This window comes from Lissotriton helveticus, chromosome 1_1 (assembly GCF_964261635.1).
Source record: "Lissotriton helveticus chromosome 1_1, aLisHel1.1, whole genome shotgun sequence".
Classification (NCBI taxonomy): domain Eukaryota; kingdom Metazoa; phylum Chordata; class Amphibia; order Caudata; family Salamandridae; genus Lissotriton; species Lissotriton helveticus.
The window spans coordinates 1,661,150,448-1,661,168,778 of record NC_136057.1 but is presented as its reverse complement, the minus strand read 5'-3'; the positions used below and the strand labels follow the sequence as shown (position 1 = coordinate 1,661,168,778).

General features: G+C 45.9%; 1 protein-coding gene across 2 annotated transcripts in view; it reads left to right on the top strand.

Moving 5' to 3' along the window:
• Positions 1-17,565, top strand: part of LOC144830219 (retinol dehydrogenase 7-like) — a 193,643-nt gene extending 176,078 nt beyond the window's left edge. For both annotated transcript variants that reach the window (XM_078688894.1, XM_078688893.1), the window contains exons 4-5: positions 5,775-5,938; positions 17,027-17,565. In XM_078688894.1, the coding sequence (XP_078545020.1) occupies positions 5,775-5,938; positions 17,027-17,220 (358 nt within the window). In that variant the 3' untranslated portion in view covers positions 17,221-17,565. The remainder of the gene's footprint in view (positions 1-5,774; positions 5,939-17,026) is intronic.
• Positions 17,566-18,331: the final 766 nt, after the last annotated feature.

Sequence of the window (18,331 nt, the reverse complement as noted above, 5' to 3'; positions counted from 1 at the left end):
TTTAACCACTGTTGCACCAGAGAAATCAATGAAGACTGTTATAAAAAAAATATTTCAAAATCCGGGTAATCCATGGTCAACTGGTCTTGCCTCAGCCAAAGACCTCCTGAAACTAGCCATAGAGAACTGGGATCCTAATATAATTAGGTATACCACTATTAAAACATCTATAAAAAAGCAAGTAAGAACATGCTCTCGTAAACTGGACATCGAAGCTCTGACACTTAGAGGCTTCCATGAGACCCAAAGTTCTCTTCATACATCATATGGCCTTAAATTACATCTCACACAGCCAGTGGGTAGGCAAGCCCTACAAAGGATTATTGCAGCCAGACTACAGCCACTCCCTTTAAAATATCTCTACCCTACTGTGAAAGTAAGATCAGCAATCACAGAGTGTCGTCTCTGCTACTGTAAGCTTGAATCATTGGCTCACATCTTACTATGCTGTCCCGCCCTGTTGCTAGTCTGCCGAATCCATCTAAGGCCCATTCTCCTCCAACTGGGCACGCGGACAGCAAAGGAGGCCGTCCTTCAGTTATATGCGCTGGACACAGTGACGCACATGGCCAATTTTGCTAAGTTCATCTACCATGCTCGTCAAGCCCTAATGGACAGGTCAACCGTGATACCACATGGAATCCATCCGGATGAAGGTTCCATGCAGTCTGGCTCCCATTGAAAAGTTCGCCCGGCGCATTTAAAGGATTAACATTAATTGCATTTTAGAAAACAAAACACCAAACAGTGGTTTTAGGAATAAGATGTGTACATATATTATTATATTATTTAATTTTAACTATCTTTTTTAGACTGATCTTTCTTTTGTATTGGTTTTTATTAATCACACAAATAAAGAGACATTGTCGTTGTCATTGACTAGCCTTGTGTGTAGCCCTACCTGCAGTGTACGGGCTTCCATATCTGGGAAATCCTACAGCACCATGTGGCCGCTGCGGGGCATCAAATCCAGCGACTGCCATGGGCGGCCAAAGGTCTAGTAATGCCACTGTGACATGAGGCTCCTGTTATCATGGGTCTTGAGAAGGCCCAAAGGGGTCTCCCTTCTAGGTACCCAATCTTCCTAATCTTTGTTACTAATCTGAGGTAAGTATATACAGCTCCTAATATTTTTCATTCGTCAGTTGCTAAATGTTGGAGAAGGTAGAGTGCCTGCGTAAAATGTCAAAAGGAAAATGTATTCAAAAGGACTTTAATGGTACAAGATCTAGGTGTAGCATAAAGACTGCAGAAACACATTACATATAAGGTGCTTTGTGCAGAAATCAGATCGCAGGGATAGAGGACACACTCCCCGTTGTTACAGGGGTGAAAGCGACTAACCAAGTAAATAAACTAAGTCTAAACCTCAGAAGGAGGATATCATGGTGGTGCTGGGCATTGAGTAGCGAAAATGCCTGCAGGCCATCAAAGGGGGCCAGCGAAATATAGCACATCACCAAGGGCATAGTTCTGGCCATATCATCATCATTCATTCATTCATATCCCACCTTGCTGCCACGTACTTTGCTTAACATATGTTTCTCAGTGCCCTTTTCTTGAGGGAAAAAATGGATGGTGATTGTCGAACAGATCCAGTCTGGACAATGCCAAAGCCTTATACTTAACCTTCCTCAACCAAGGGACTTAAAGACCCCAGTCCAATGACAGATTTTCCACGATAATCGCTCTATTCAGTGTCAGTGCCTTATTGGTCCAGACACGTCACCACATCATAAGAGGGCGAGCCTGAATGTTATCCTCCAAAGTGATTAACCCTAACTCCATAAGACAAAAAAAAGTAGCTGTACATTGGGGAAGGGAACACAAGTGGCCGGAGAACCGGTTTTCAGTTAACTGTAACCCAGTGACTTTGTTGAGGCCCCAAACCCCGGCCCTATAGGTGGCCACCCTTAGGCATTTTGCCTGATAAATCGCTAAGATGTGGAGAACAGGCCTCCTGCCTAATTTGATGGCATATCAGAAAAGGACATTGATACTTGTTGCAAACTCGATGTTTCTAGATTCCAGCTGCTGGTACCAAGACCTAGTATTGTTGAAGACCATACCGAGGTAACTAAAGTTAAGTTGTTCGAAGCTCGAGTGGGTTTGGAAGCCCAAAACATTTTTTTTACTTTAAAGTGCGCCTACGACTACAGTCAACATAAATGTTTTGCTGATACTGACTTTCAAATCCAATCCCTCCATAAAGTCTGGAAATTAATCTAAAAGATGCTGTAGCACTAGAGGAGTGTGGCCCATAAGGACAGAGTGTTCTGTGTACAGCTGAGCTGGTATGGGGTGCTGTCCAATTAGGGGCAAATGCCTACACGTATGAACCAGTTTCCTCTCCAGGTGATGAATACAGAGTGTAAAGAGGACAGGTGCTTTTACTTAGCCTTGCCTTACCCCCCTGTGGACACTAAAGGACTCCAAGCAGTGCTTCCCCCGGACCAACCCTAACTGATGCACTGGAGTCACGATAAATCTCCCTGATTAGGTCAATTATAGCCCTGTCCACACCAAGATCTTCCATTATGCTTCATCATTTACTGTGGGAAACACAGTAGTCGAAGGTGCTGGACATATTAATAAATCGTAAATAAAAAAAAAGCTCTGCTTAGCGATGGTATACTTGCCCAACAGGAGGGAGAGGTTAAGACACTCTTCCTAGGTCCCAACCCATCCTGAATATCAGAAAGGATTCTAGTGTCCTTGGCCCAGGTTTCCACATGTGAAAGGAGAATACGTCCGAGAATCTTCAACATTGAGTCGAAGAGAGAGATCGGACTGTAGCATATCACGTCCCCAAAGTCCCCTTTTAAGGTCTCAGCCTGCGATGGCTACGCTTGCGCAGTCTCGCTGGCGAGACTTAATGAGATAGAGAGAACATCACTAGCGAGGTTAAGCCCCCGCCCCTTTTCTCCATTGGCTGACCTCCTAAATGGTGGCCAGCCATTGGAGAAGAGGTCCTAGTGACGTTCTTCTTTCTCTTTAAGCCCGGTCTTTTTCAGATTGACTTCCCCAACTTACTGCTGGCGTAAAAGGTTTCTTATCTTCTTTATGGGTCCAGATGGCCCCATAAAGAAGATAAGGAACCTTTTACTCCAGCAGTAGGTCCGGGCGCCCAGTCTGAAAAGGACGGGGCTTATTTTCTGGCTTTGTTTTCGAAGGCAATGCTGCATATCCTGTTCTTTTTTTTAAGACACGTTGTCACGTTGTTTGCTTTCCACTTTCCTTATGGGATACAGCTGCAAGGTGATGGCAGCGCAAGTGACAATCATCATATACTTCAGAGGCCCAGACAAAGGGTCATACGTGATCGACTGCTAATCCACTGCTGGGGGAACAGTGACACCGCTTTTCACTGCGAGAACGTCCCCTTCTCACACCGGCTCCATCGGGGACCCCCCATGTGACTACAACAGGCCTGCCTGCGCGGACTAAGCCACCATCATTTCCGTTCTGCGGCGCTGCCTTGAGTCTACCCCCACGTACCATGGTATCGCCCCTGTGCAAAGTGAAGAAACTCATCACCGCGAGGACGACCCCCTTCTCACACCGGCTCCACTGGGGACCCCCCACATGACTACAACGGAACTGCCTGCGCGGCCTCAGCTACCATCATTTTAGTTCGGTAGTGCAGTCTTGAATTTACCCCCACGGACCATCGCATCTCTGGGCCTGCTGCCACCTCCCTGGCTGGAGCGTCTCCCACTCTAGGCGCTGCTGCCTGCCCAGGTCAAAAAACTGCCAAAGCTCTTATATACAGACGCCGTATACGAGGTCGACCAGCTTACACCAAGACACAGGCGGTGCTCTCCACGATCATCTGCTGTGAATCCAGCGAAGGAATTTTAGTTTCGCGGCAAACTCTATGTACTTCTTTGGCTAATTTAATGCAAACCGAACGCACATTTTTGTGATGGGATTTGGTTTGGTTTATTTATTAAAGGGCTTGACGTTTAGCTGAGATGTCTGTTTACTTTAAAGCAAATCCAGCTAAGGGATCAATTGTTTACTATGATGCAAACCACACCTCCATGCATTTACTTGCCTTCCGAGGATGGGATGACAGTGTATTGGGTCCCTAATTGTAGCAGAAAAGCGCCCTACAAATGAAAAAGGCAAGGACCTACATTTATTGTGGCATACATTTGTCTTTACAAGCTGCACCTGTTATCCTGAAATAGGATAAATATTTGTTATAATTTGAGCTATGCCTAACAAGCGCACTACAGTAGTGTTGTTGCATTACACATCAGCCTTTCTCAGCTGCAAATGTTTTTAAACAAAAAATCAAGTTAGGGAGTGAAGAGGTAGTGCTAGAAAGCACTCAGGTGGATACACCTTCCTCCAGTCAATGGTATATATAAACAACAAGATCCACCTCTAAGAGGTTTCCTGTGAGCCAAGGTATGATAGGCATACATAGGGCATTGACTCCTATCTATTTCAGTATGTATTGAGCAGATTGAACAAATTACCACGCGCAATTCTTTTGCAGCTCACCACTGTTTACGCAGATCATCACGTCATAGTGTGTGAGTTTTATGTTATGTGTGTGTTCTGTCATGTAGTGTCTTTCTTTTCTTGAACAGGCCACAGCACTATAGTATGTCTTAAAATAAGAGACTTGCTCAAATCGAAAAGTCACCATATGTCACCATGATCTTCCAGCCACAGGTTACATATATACGCGCATTGGCAAGCGTGCGGAAAGTAATTACGTGCTCTCATTTTATCTTGCAGGCTCACGATTCAGAAATACTGATAGGGCTGTAACTATAATTCAATCCCATACCACATAGGTATTATACTTTTATTTTTCACTTGTATATACACATTGAACACTCAGATGGCAACCGTAGTGAGTGGCAGAGGGATCTGACCCCGTCCTGACGAAGAGGCAGGCAAAGCCTCGAAACATGTTGACATCACCAGGAGAACTAGCTCATTGATAGCTTTGGTTTCTCCGCTGCACACATTTTAACAATACCAGCCTATGACCAATAAAAAATGTTTGTTTCCATAAGGCCAGGTATTTTTTAATCTCACTTTTCCATTCACTCCCGACCCTACTTACACTCACTCAAATACACCTCACATAGCACTTACAATATCTAGGTGCTCCAGCGTAGTCGCTAGTCGTAGCACGCCCTGTCCCGCAGTGGGGCGGGAAGACCCTGATGATGAAGCATGACACCAAGGGCCCTTTTGGTGTGTGAGGGGCAAATGTTTTTTAGCCATACCAATTTTTTTCCTGGCAGGACCCAAGATTGATAAAACTCAGCTTCCTGCTTCCATGCAATTCAGTTTGGACCAAGAGAGTTATTTTTACCAACAGAGAAATGCAATCGAGACTTCCAAGAATCAGTGTGCTGGTTTCCTAAATTAGTGGACTGGGATGCCTGTGGCAATCAGCAGAAGGGGTGGTGGATGGTCTTTTTAAAACGTCAGTTAATTAATCTTGTTTAACAACTGATTAAGAACGGGAGGAAATTTACACAGTAAGATATAGGCAATGATAAACTTGATTTTCTAAAAAAAAAAAATGGGGTGATATCAATGATATGATTTAGAAACTAAGCTTGCTACAATGGTATATTCATGAGGTGCCAGATCACTTTGGTGGTACTGTGTGGGAAATTTGAAACTCCACAAGAGGTTTGATGGCGACAGGTGTTAAGGTTTCTCTGCTGAACAACACTAAATCAGCCATGGGATCTCTAAGAGAAAGATGAATGACCTGGGTACTGATTGCCTTTTTGCAGACAAGACCTGTCTTCTTTTGGAGTGAAAGTTTCAATCATCGAGCCTGGGGCTTTCCAAACGAATATAACATTCAGAGGAGCACTCAAGGCGAGCCTGGACGGGATTTGGAACCAGCTCCCATCCGAGGTGAAGAAGAGCTATGGAGAGACCTCCTTAAAAAACTGTGAGTTCTCTGCTCTTTTATGTAATGTGTATTCGGACATCATTTGAAGAAGCCTGACAACATTCCAGGCTGTGGTGCATAGGTGTCAATGAGTGTTCATGATGCTGTTTGCACAAATGCCTTCATCCATCTTCTCCTGACAAGCTTTTCTCTCAGATTCCCGTTCTGTTATAGCTGTCATTTGTCAACTCCACACTGTCTTGTCACTCTTTCTCTTTTCTTTTTCCACACCCCTGACATTTCCTTATACTTCTATTCCCGCTTCGCCCCCACTCCTGTACTCTCAGATTGTCCTTTTTAGGTTTCACCTGTACATCGCTTGCACTTCGCTTGTGAAATCTCTTGTATTTAATTCATTCATTCTAAACTTTATTTCGGTTTGTTTATGAACCATAAAAGTACAACAAAGAGAAAAAAGAAACACATTTTAAGCAATGAAATAATACACATGTTACATCCCAGTTCATATACATAGTCCATAAGTTTCCATTTGGTTGTGGAGTCCCGTTAAGATATTTAAGACAATAAATTATATATTAACAGATTAAAAGGTTAAAATACAATAGAATCCCAAAGTTTTCCTGGAATAGTTATCTAACAACAAACCAGGAGGCTTTGTTACTTCCGAAACATTCTCCGTCTTGTTAACCACATAGAAAACAAGAACTTAGCAATGGCTGTAACTATCAGTGCATTGGTATCGGATTTTAAAATTCTAAAAAACTCTACATAATTCCTAACTCCCAGGTTCACACATAGCTGTATAATCCATTTCTTTCTACTGTTGTAGTAGGCAGGACAGAACAAGATTACATGCATTAAGGTCTCGTTAGGGTTTTCGCAACCTGGGCAGGGGCGAGCTGGACCCTCTTTCCATTTGTCTGTGTATGAGTGCAGAGGCAGTGTGCCGTATCTAAACTGTAGATACAGCTTCTTTGCTAGAACCGGTTCAATCATATCTAGTTCCTTCTCAAAGCTGTAAACGTTCTTAAGATCTAAGAAACTATCGGTAAGACTGGAGGGCCTGGCTGATAGGAGAACTTCCTGTAGATTATGGTGTTTTATGGTCTCAGCCAGGGTTTGTCTCGAGAGAGCTTGGCATGCGGCCTCCGGATTGGACCACAGGTTCTCCATGCCAATCCTGGTCGCCTGCCCCCTTATGAATGATAACCACTGTATCCTGCCTACACCCTGGCAGGCCATCACGGTCTTCAGTTCTTCTCTATAGCTCTCAAGCTCCGGGACACTCCACAATCTTCGCCAATAGAGAAGTGGGCGAGAGGCAATTGCTTCTGCAATTGGCCTCAAGTTTAGATCCAGCCTTAGTGGAATTAGCGGTGTGTTTTTTGGTAGAGAAAGCAACTGTCTAATGAAGTTATTCTCAGTAACACCGATCTCAATTGCTGGTCGGTGCCCCCAGAGTTCCGCCCCGTAGAGAGTGGAAGATCTGGCTTGAACTTTATATATTTCTAGCGGTGCACTCACTAGTTTATGCACGCAAGTTTTCTGCACTCTTAAGATTCCCCCCGCGGACTGTGAAAGCCCTAAATTAGCCTTAGACATTTGGGTGTCCCACCCCATTTTGTCGTTCAGCGTCAAACCTAGGTAGACAAAGTTATTCCCCCTTTCCAGGGGTCGTCCATCCATTTTCGGGTGAGGGCAATTAATTGTGCTGGCGTTAAACACCATGTACTTTGTTTTATCTATGTTAATCACCAGATTCCTTTTCTTACAGAATTCGGTAAATTGGTCTAACACCCGCTGCATCCCCATTGGTTTTTTTGAAAGCAGCAGGGTGTCGTCCGCAAACATTAGTGCAGGAAATTTACCGCCAGCTAAATTGGGGGCATCAATATTATTTGCGCTGGTCAAATCATCTATAAGGCCATTTAAAAAGAGGGAAAATAGAGTAGGGGCAAGTACACACCCCTGCCTGACTCCCTTCTCGATTGGGAATGCTCTAGTCAGCTGACCAGATTTACCATAGCGTACCGTCGCAAAGGTTCCTTCATGGAGTCTTTTAAATTGATGGCACAGGTAAGGAGGAATCCCCATATTGGTTAGTATACTCCACAGTTGGTTCCTATCCACCATGTCAAAGGCGGATTTGAGGTCCACAAACGTTAGGTACAGGCTGCCCCCATCCAGGACCACATGCTTCCAGTAGAGTACCTGGAGCCGTAGTAGTTGGTCAATGGTCGATGTTTTGGCTCTAAACCCTGCTTGCAGGTGGGAGAGAATATTATTCTCTATAATCCAATCCTGCAAGCGTTGTAAAAGGAGTCTGGCATAGATTTTTTGTGTGACATCAATAAGGCTAATTGGCCTATAATTTGATGGTACCAGCGGAGAGCCCTTTTTATAGACCGGAATGATTTCGGCCCCCAGCCAAGTGCTAGGGAGTTCTTGTCCGTCCAAAATGGCGTTAAATAGGACAGTCTAGTAAGGGACCCATATCTTCAGCTCATCTCTGTAGGGATCACCAGGAATCCTATCCAACCCCGGGGCCTTATTAGGTTTCAGTGCTAGTACCGCTAGTGTCACTTCCGACAAAGTAAATAGAGGAGGGTGCCAGCTTGGATCCAACCTCAGGGGAAAACTTGATAAGTCAATAGTTAGGGAAGCGGGACTAGAATAAAGATCTCTAAAGTAAGCACACCAAGCTTCCTCAGCGATGTTAGGGTCGATTTTGGACTTGCCCTCTACCTTCCCAGTGTGGACCAGATTCCAAAAGGATCGGGCATCTTTCGCAATTAATGCCTGTTTGATTGCATGCCATCTCTCAGTTTCCCATTCAGATTTTGCATGGAACAGGAGATCCTTATAAGCCTTCCTTGCAATCATAATGGAAGTCCTACTGCCTGTTTTAAGAGCGGATACTAAAGTAGTTTTCGCCCTCCTACATGACTGGTTATATCAGGGATTAGGGTCCCGTGGCTGCCGTTGGCTCTGGTTGGAGGGTTTGTAGAAGCTGCCCGCCAAGGCCGTCATTAATTCTTTATGGATTTCTAAAATTTTAGCGCCTTCCGCAAAATTTGGGACACTCTCGTACAGTGCTGACAACCGCTCTAGCTGAGGAATTACACTTTTGTACATCGAAGCCAGATTTTCTGGTGAAATCTTAATAGAGGCCCAGCGGATTCTTTTACCACCCTGTATAATCCTAATATTGCTAGAAACCATGTCAGCCTCTTGTTGGACCCCCTCAGGATGTGGCAGATCCAGCTCCACCACCAAAGGGTTATGATCACTTTCCGAGCGATCGTGTACGTGGAAGTTACGGATCAGTGGCCATAAAGACAAACTAGCCATAAAATAATCAATTATTGACGAATGGCCCATTCCATTATAAGTACACTTTCCTGGACTATCCCCCGGAAAGCGACCATTGCATGCTCTAAGTGAAAATGTATACGTCAAGGATGTGAGCTGCATAACCATAGGTGACCAGGATTTAGTTTGATAGGCATTAGGAAATGGAATCTGGCAGGCGTCATCCTCATCTGACGATATCTGAATAACCCCCCCAAGTGGCTCATAGTGGCAGTTGAAGTCTCCCCCTATTAACACCTTAGTCTCGCTAGGGAGGCTGTTCAGTAGATTAGTTAAGGACTCTAGAGTCTGTGATGTCCCTCCCCCACGAACAGGGCGTAAGTAGATATTAATAATTGCCAATTTGGGTGTGTTTGGGCGAGCTAAAAGAATACATAATATGTCGCTGCTATTAGTATTGATCCTTTTAACCGAGAACCCAAGATGGACACCCACCCATATGGTCAGGCCACCAGATGGCCTGCCTCTAGCACCCTTTATGGCAAGTTCAGCGTGAGTAACAAACCCCATTCTATGGTGGGTGGTCATAGCCCATGTTTCTTGAAATATACAGATACCATAAGTATCCACAAAATCACACCAATCAGTGCTGTCTAGTTTTGTAGCCAAACCCGCCACATTCCATGATAGGGCCGCTAGGTGTCTACTTTGTCGGGTCGGTGGATCAATTAGCTGATTGGAAAATGTAGCAGATTCTACGATTGGGTCACCTGCTTCAGGGCTCATCTGTCCCTTAGATGTGTCGTGGCTAGATGTGGGGAGTTTGGCCTCGTGTGATATGGAGGGGGCAATAGTAGATTGGGAGAATGTAATCGTCAACCTAATCCCACTCTGACTGTCCTCCCGGGCTGGCTCCCCTTTACCCACCCTTGAACTAGTTAGAGGAGGAATGATGGAGGCGGGAAGTCAATCACAGCCATCGAAGCAGGAAAGAACACCATATCTGTTAGAAGTTTCCAGCGGGGTAAAAGGGATCAAATGCTCCATACTCCTGTTCCCATACAAGTAGTCCAACCCCCCTGAAAGCATACTGCGGCCACTAGCAGGGACTATATTCCACCCCGAAGTGTTCCCAGTAGGCAGGGGCCTGAGCGGATGGCCCGTGTGACTGTTATAGGGAGGCATATACGCATTCTTGTTGCGGTGAGGATCGGCTAGCCCTCCGGGGAAAAGAAGGGGAGTCACATGCGATCTTGGATAAAAATAGGTTAGATCGTATGGGACTATGGCAGTATTCAAATTCCCCGAGGACCCTGTTAGTATACATCTGACTGCCTCTGGGTTCCTAAAGTTTATTACTACAATATCTCCCTTTAGGGTTTTTTCCCTGCTGCCCAACCAAGGGAGGCGCCTGACGTGGACTATCTCCCCATCGATGTAATATGGGAGTGGTCTGTTTTGTCCTAGCTAGTGCAGAATCTTGTTTTTTAGCTGGGGATGCCCCTCCCTTTTGCCTGCCTCTAGAGTAGGGACTCCTGTGAGTACAACTACGAATGGTACAGCCTCGGGGGGTAGTTCAACATTGTGACCCTGTGTTTTATCATTAATGGGCAAGCTCGACCTTCCCCTTCCCAGTTGCTGATTCGTGATACTGGGGTTTTCACCACCCTTCTGAGGTTCTCTTGCAGCCTGGGCTAAAGATTTTACCGCTGTTGCCACAGGAGCCTGGGCATGCTGAGATACCGAATTTTTCCGTTGGATATTACTAGGGGGCTTGTTAACTGTATTATTATCCTTACTGGAGCTCTTGGGAGAACCTACAGTTCTCAGTTTGTTATTACCAGAAGGTTTGTTGGCTCCAATATTGCCATTATTAGGACCATTAAAGGCAACCAGGGTAGGACCAAGGACAGTTGGAGTATGAGATAGAGTTGTCGGCAAAGTGGTGGGCCTTGAGATGGTCGTAGAAGGCCCTGTCCCAACTTTATCAGCAAACAATGCCTCTAGATTACCAAGTCGATGTTCCACCCTCTTTAAAATATCCAATATAGGGAGCATAAAGGACCTAAGTAGCTGCTCTGCGGAGTTCCACGGGGTATCAGAGAATGAAAAAACTTCTTGACATGGGGGGAAACTACCCCAGTTTCCCTTACTAAATTGGTAGCAGATAATATAGCATTTGTGTCTAGGGTTGGTATTGCTGATGACACTCTATCAGATGGTACAGGGGCCTTAGTTATAGTTGCACCAGTGGTCTTGCTTTTCAGGGATTTGCCGAACTCGGAGTGGCTAAGCTTACCCCTCTGGGGAGCACCCAACCCCCTCCTCCTTTTGGATGGTGGTGGGCCAAGGGCTTTGGTCGTGTGTAGTATCTTGCCCGTCCTTTTAGGCAACTCCCTAGCTGGAGCACAAGGCACATTTTCTACATCTAGTCCTGTGCAAGGAGCGCATGAAGACAGCACATTAGGTGAAGGGTCGATGGATGCTGTGCCAGGGAGCGGTGGAGTGTCTCTGAGGAGTAGGGGAAATTTATCCATGGACAGTGGATCTTCGGTATAAGTATCGATGGTATTGTCCGGCAGGGCAGATGTAGGCGCCAAATCAGTCAATGATCTATTTTTCAGAGACTCAATAGAGCGGCGACGTTCAATCCTACGCTCAGTCAGCAAGTCATCCTTGTCCAGATCCACAGAGGCCCTGGTGAAGTAATTCTCTAATGTTCCTTTACTGCCCCCCACAGTGCTAGATTTATCACAGTTTGTAGCCATAATATTGTGTTCCTACCTTCCACTTACAATTGAAGGCGTAAAGGGGGTGGCCCGTCCCGTCCTCGGGCGTCCCCGGACGGCCACAGACGGCCCACCCTTTGCCCGGGCTTCGCTCGGCGTCCCGCGAGACGGCCCAGCGTCAAAACCTATAGAGGTAGGGCGGCCGGGGGCGGGGCACGCAGGGGGCGCTGACCGGATGCTACTTGGTCACGCAGGGACTCCTGGTAGAGTGAGTCCCTGCAGCGCAACACCCCTGCAGCCTCTCAGCCCTCGGCGGGGATCTTCCCAGGCAGACAGGCACCAACGCTGGATCGTCGCACAGCGCAGCGGCTCCCGCGAAGCGGGAGCGGCAAGGAGTGTAGTTGGCAGAGGAGCCGGCAATAACACCGGCAAAGCAGCAGCAATTTCAGCGGGTCCCCGGGAAGTATAGCAGTCACGCAGGAACACAGCTCCAGGGGTCCTTTAACCTTGTTGCCGGCCGGGGGCGGGGCACGCAGGGGGCGCTGACCGGATGCTACTTGGTCACGCAGGGACTCCTGGTAGAGTGAGTCCCTGCAGCGCAACACCCCTGCAGCCTCTCAGCCCTCGGCGGGGATCTTCCCAGGCAGACAGGCACCAACGCTGGATCGTCGCACAGCGCAGCAGCTCCCGCGAAGCGGGAGCGGCAAGGAGTGGAGTTGGCAGAGGAGCCGGCAATAACACCGGCAAAGCAGCAGCAATTTCAGCGGGTCCCCGGGAAGTATAGCAGTCACGCAGGAACACAGCTCCAGGGGTCCTTTAACCTTGTTGCCGGCCGGGGGCGGGGCACGCAGGGGGCGCTGACCGGATGCTACTTGGTCATGCAGGGACTCCTGGTAGAGTGAGTCCCTGCAGCGCAACACCCCTGCAGCCTCTCAGCCCTCGGCGGGGATCTTCCCAGGCAGACAGGCACCAACGCTGGATCGTCGCACAGCGCAGCGGCTCCCGCGAAGCGGGAGCGGCAAGGAGTGGAGTTGGCAGAGGAGCCGGCAATAACACCGGCAAAGCAGCAGCAATTTCAGCGGGTCCCCGGGAAGTATAGCAGTCATGCAGGAACACAGCTCCAGGGGTCCTTTAACCTTGTTGCCGGCCGGGGGCGGGGCACGCAGGGGGCACTGACCGGATGCTACTTGGTCACGCAGGGACTCCTGGTAGAGTGAGTCCCTGCAGCGCAACACCCCTGCAGCCTCTCAGCCCTAGGCGGGGATCTTCCCAGGCAGACAGGCACCAACGCTGGATCGTCACACAGCGCAGCGGCTCCCGCGAAGCGGGAGCGGCAAGGAGTGGAGTTGGAGTTGGCAGAGGAGCCGGCAATAACACCGGCAAAGCAGCAGCAATTTCAGCGGGTCCCCGGGAAGTATAGCAGTCACTTATATTTAATATATCTTAAAAGAGGGTTCGTATCAGTTCCCGTTGTCAAATTACTGTGTTCATTCACTTTAGTGTTCAATTTTTTGTTGTTAACTTTCTCAGTCTGCACGCATTTATGTTAGTTGTGCTAAAGCTGTTCATACTGTTTAATCCCCATTCACTGCCAAGATCAGATCTCTCACCACGGAAAAGGAAACAGCTTCTAACAGTATGCTGGAATGCTTGCTTTTTATTACTTAGTTGTGTAAAGCAGATGATTTCGCCTTAGAATGTTTGTGGCATTTCCAATTCATGCCTCACTACCTTTCTTTGCTCTTTGTTGGCATTATCGGATTCATTTTTTCAACGTAATTTATTTGGTCATTATGATCAAATTCTAAATGTTGTAATAAACACTGCACGTTAAAAATTAAGTTTATATACAACAGCTTTGCTATATTTGACTACTAAACAGGCTACAGCTACCTTGCAGACAAACGGGTCATGATTTGTATGGTGCAGTAGGTGCAGGAGCAATTGGCCCAAAAGTTGTCAGAACTCCTCTAAACACATAATATTGCTATATTTGACTACTAAACAGGCAGTCACAATTCTAGTTACCTTACAGTTAAAGCAGATTTGATTTGAATTGTGCAGCAGGTACCGTGGCACCGGGGCCAACAGCTCTAGTTGCCCAGCTACATCAAGATTATTGGTAAATTTTAAAACTAAACAGACAGTCACAAGTGCAGTTACTTTGCAGATAACAGGGTTATGATTTCAATGGTACAGCAGGTGCAGTAGCACCGGGACCAAAAGCTCCTGGCACCCCAATTAAACACCTAATATTGCTATATGTTATTCCTAAACAGGCAGTCACAAGTGCAGTTACCAGATTACAGAGTTGTGATTTGAATGGCGCAGTAGCACCTGCCCCAAAAGTTGTCGGAACTCCTCTAAACACATACTTTTGCTTTATTTGGCTACTAAACAGGCATTCACCATTGCAGTTACCTTGCTGTTAAAAGGAACTTTATTTAAATGGTGCAGCAGGGCAGTGGAACTTGGTTCAAAAGCTCTAGGGCCCCACTAAACCCAGATTATTCGAACATTTAACTACTAAGCAAGACAGTCACAAGGGCATTTATCTAGTAGGCAATAGGGTCATGATTTGAATGGAGCAGCATGTGCAGTAGCAGAAGGATCAAAAGATGTAGGCTCCTCACTAAACTCCTAATATTGCTACATGTTACTACTATACAGGAAGACACAATTGCAGTTATCTTGCAGTTAAAAGGGGCTTGATTTGACGCAGTGGCACCGGAGCCAAAAGCTCTAGGGACCCCACTAAACACAGAATATTGCACACTTTACTACTAAACAGGCAGTCACAAGTGCAGTTATTAGCAGGCACTAAGGCCATGATTTCAACTGTACTGCCGGTGCAGTGGCACTGGGGCCAACCGCTGTTAGAATTTTCTAAACACCAAAAACTGCTATATTTACATACTAAGTAAGCAGTCACAAGTGTAGTTACCTTGCAGGCACTAGGGTCATGATTTTAATGGTGCAGAAGGTGCACTGGCACCTGGCCCAAACGTTGTCAGAATTCCTCTAAACACATACTATTGCTATTACATCAATTAATTCTGTTATTTCCCTCTTTCATTTCATTTTTCAAAATTATGCTATTATTTGCACACAATATACCACTAGTAACAAGACATTATATTGCCTTTTTGTTCATAAACATGTCATAACACTTTAACTGACTTACTGTAACTTAAATTGTACAACTACTCAGCAAGCTACAACAGCAAAAACAGCTTATTATTAATCACATAGGCGAAACCTAATGCATTTACCAATGCTTGCCTTTGATTACTGTCTTTGGTTCCTTAACTTTAATCTTACATTGTCCTGTGACTCTTATCTCTAGACTCGTTTACAGTCTCAATAACACGTTCTGAAATTACATGAGGCAGGAAGTGAGATCTGATTGAAGTATTGCTACCCTTTAAGCAGTAGAAAATCCTGGAGACATTAGGAAGGGACAGTAGTTGACAGTTCCAGAACTGCAGTTCCCAATGCAATGATGCTGTTACATACTTTTTTTGGACTGTTGATCTCATAGCTGTCCTTTGGGCTCTTATAAAAAATTGTCATGCAAAAGATTGGATTTGCTGCTCTCAGTGAAGGTTCCTCCGCTAAGGCACAGGAACGTAGAACCATTGCTCATTGAGCAGTGGAAAATAAAAATAAAATTATAATAGCAAGAAGTTATCATCATTTTATTTCCCTCTGCGACTCCGGGCGGGGTGGGGCTGGCTCACAACAGAGGGAGCAGGAGTGGTTTGCACTCCCTCCCTACAGGCGCATGACGCTTTGACTGGCCCTCTAGGGCCGGACAAACAGTCATGTGTGGTTGGCATGTTCTCCATTGGGCTGTGTTGCACAGTCCCGTGGAGAACATGCACAGCCTCCCCAGCTCTGCCTGAGCGGCCAAACAGGCTGCTCAGACCAATCACAATGCTGCACCTGCAGCGTTGTGAGTGGCTGGTAGAGTCCGGAAGCCAGAGTACTTCCAGTGCAGGCTGCAGGCAGCTGGGAAGAAGACAAGAAGACGGTGGGGAGGCGCGCAACGGAGGCAAAGCAGGTATGTTTATTTTTATTTTTTCACCTTTCTAACCGTCCCCCCCCAGGCTCACCACCCCCCTTCAGAGGCAGCTGTCACTGTAAGCTCTTGACAATTGAATGTTTACATTTAAACATCGGATCTGGTGCCGTCTATCGCTCAGTATGTGGTCTAGCATAGGGCGGACCTGAGCTCTTACCAGTGGAACAGAATCCTGCTTTACCACTGACCCCAAAAGCATAATTTGATCAGGGGTTTCCAGTGGGGAGGCAGAGACACTAAATCTAACCAGAGAATTGCTGTGATTATGGCTTAGGATCAGTGGCGTAATGCAAAATGATGGGCTCCTCTGCAGAATGTGACAAGGGTCTACCATATCCCGCAGATATAAATTGGCATTGAGTGGAATGGGGGCCCTCTAACAGATTTGAAGCCCTCTGAAGGGCTGGGGGCCCCCTGCACTGCAAGGGCTTGCCTTACGCCCCCGCTAATTATAACAGGTACACATGACTGATTCTGGAATGTTTCTTCTTCAGGGGAAGCCTTTGGTTATGAATATTTACTGACTAAACATACTATTTGGTCTCATTGTGCCATGGCTCTCAACATGGCTATGGCAGCAGAGGACTGAAGGACGCTTGTCTACATAGCTGGTGGGCAAGGGTGCGGATTACTACAAAGGATAGGTGTAAAATACTAGAAGGATAAACAACCATTCTTTCCTGTCACAGTGGAATCTCCAGTCATTCAATACATTGTTAAGAGCACTGTGCTGTCTCCTAACAGACTTCACTAACCTTTTTGCTGGGCTTTCCATCACATTCTCCTTCCTAGGTAAGCACTTGTGTGCTCTCACAAGCGTTAGGGAAGATTGGACACCCAGTGCAGGGCAAGGGATTAGAACGTATGAAATCCTAATAAGCTAAAGATGTTCCCCTTACTTCCACAAAGTTCTTCAAAACGCATTATGATGTAAAGTCTTGAAGTGTAAAGATTATGTTTGTAATCTCCACTTGAACATCTGTTTCTTTTACATACCTGCAGATCACCGACGATTTGACAGCTTATTAGGTGTAATGAAGGGCGACCTGTCACCAGTCACAGACTCCATGGAGCACGGGCTGACGGCTGTGTACCCGCGAGCACGCTACTCTGCCGGCTGGGATGCCAAACTTCTCTTCATACCATTATCTTACTTTCCAACAAGAGTGACAGATTATATCATCGCTAAGCTTTAAGAAGACTTTTCAAACCAATAAGTCTGTGATAGCTTTGGAAAGATAGATGGCATCATGGTTGACTTTATTGGTGATTCAGTACAATGCCTCATCCCTGTGTGGGGCTGACTATAGTGCATGATTTTCCTTCCACTGTTTTTAGCACACTTGAAAGTCACTTTCCACTACTAAGAGGCCACGAGGGCAGGATTCTAACTCCCACTTTATATTTGTCACTGATTTCACATATGACATACATCAAATGAAGGGTCACTGAAACAGGCTCCTCTCATTGAGTGACAAGTCTTCTATTTGAGGAAACCCATTTTTCATTGGGTGACATGTTATTTGCAACTTGCTTTGTCCTTGGGCTTGTGTGTGCGCAACATGAAACTTTGAAAAATGCACTTTAGTGCATTTTTCCACGTTTTTGCAAATTACCATGAAGTTGTACTTCATGGTAATTTGCGTGCCCTATTAGCGAATTCGCTATTTTTGAAACTTTCATGCATTGCATTTAAGGAATCTCAATTTGAGATTCCTTAAATGCAAACAATCGCAATTTAGCGAATTCTCAATTTGTGATTTTTGCATTTGGGATGATGCATCCCAAATGCAAAAATACCGGTCGCAAAGGGGCAGATTCTGAGAATCTGCCCCTTTGCGAGCGGATTTTTGTTTGATGCATCTGGGCCCTAGTCTCTCTTGCTTTCCCTCATTTTCCTCGGTCGACAATGCCACCTTTTGATCATGTCTTCTAACACTGTCCTTGTAGAAAACCTACTTGAGAGAGAGATACTCAGACTTGATGTGATGGTGCTCAAATAAAGTCAAGAAAATGTCATTCATATTAAGAAAACGGATTTTTGTAAGGAATCTAGAGGTATCAATTGTTATGTTGGCACAAGCAGCAGGTAATTTATTCAGAGAACATTGCATGTGTTTCATGAATAGCAGGATCAGAACAGCTTAGCTATGATTATAATTACACCAAATTCATGAGAACTGAATGGAGGGACTAAGAGCTATTACGTTATGAAAAGGTTTTCCACTGGAAACAGTAGGCAACAAAATCCAATGGAAGTCAACGGGTGTGCTTGACTGGGAACCAGGCATCCTCTGAGGATGGACA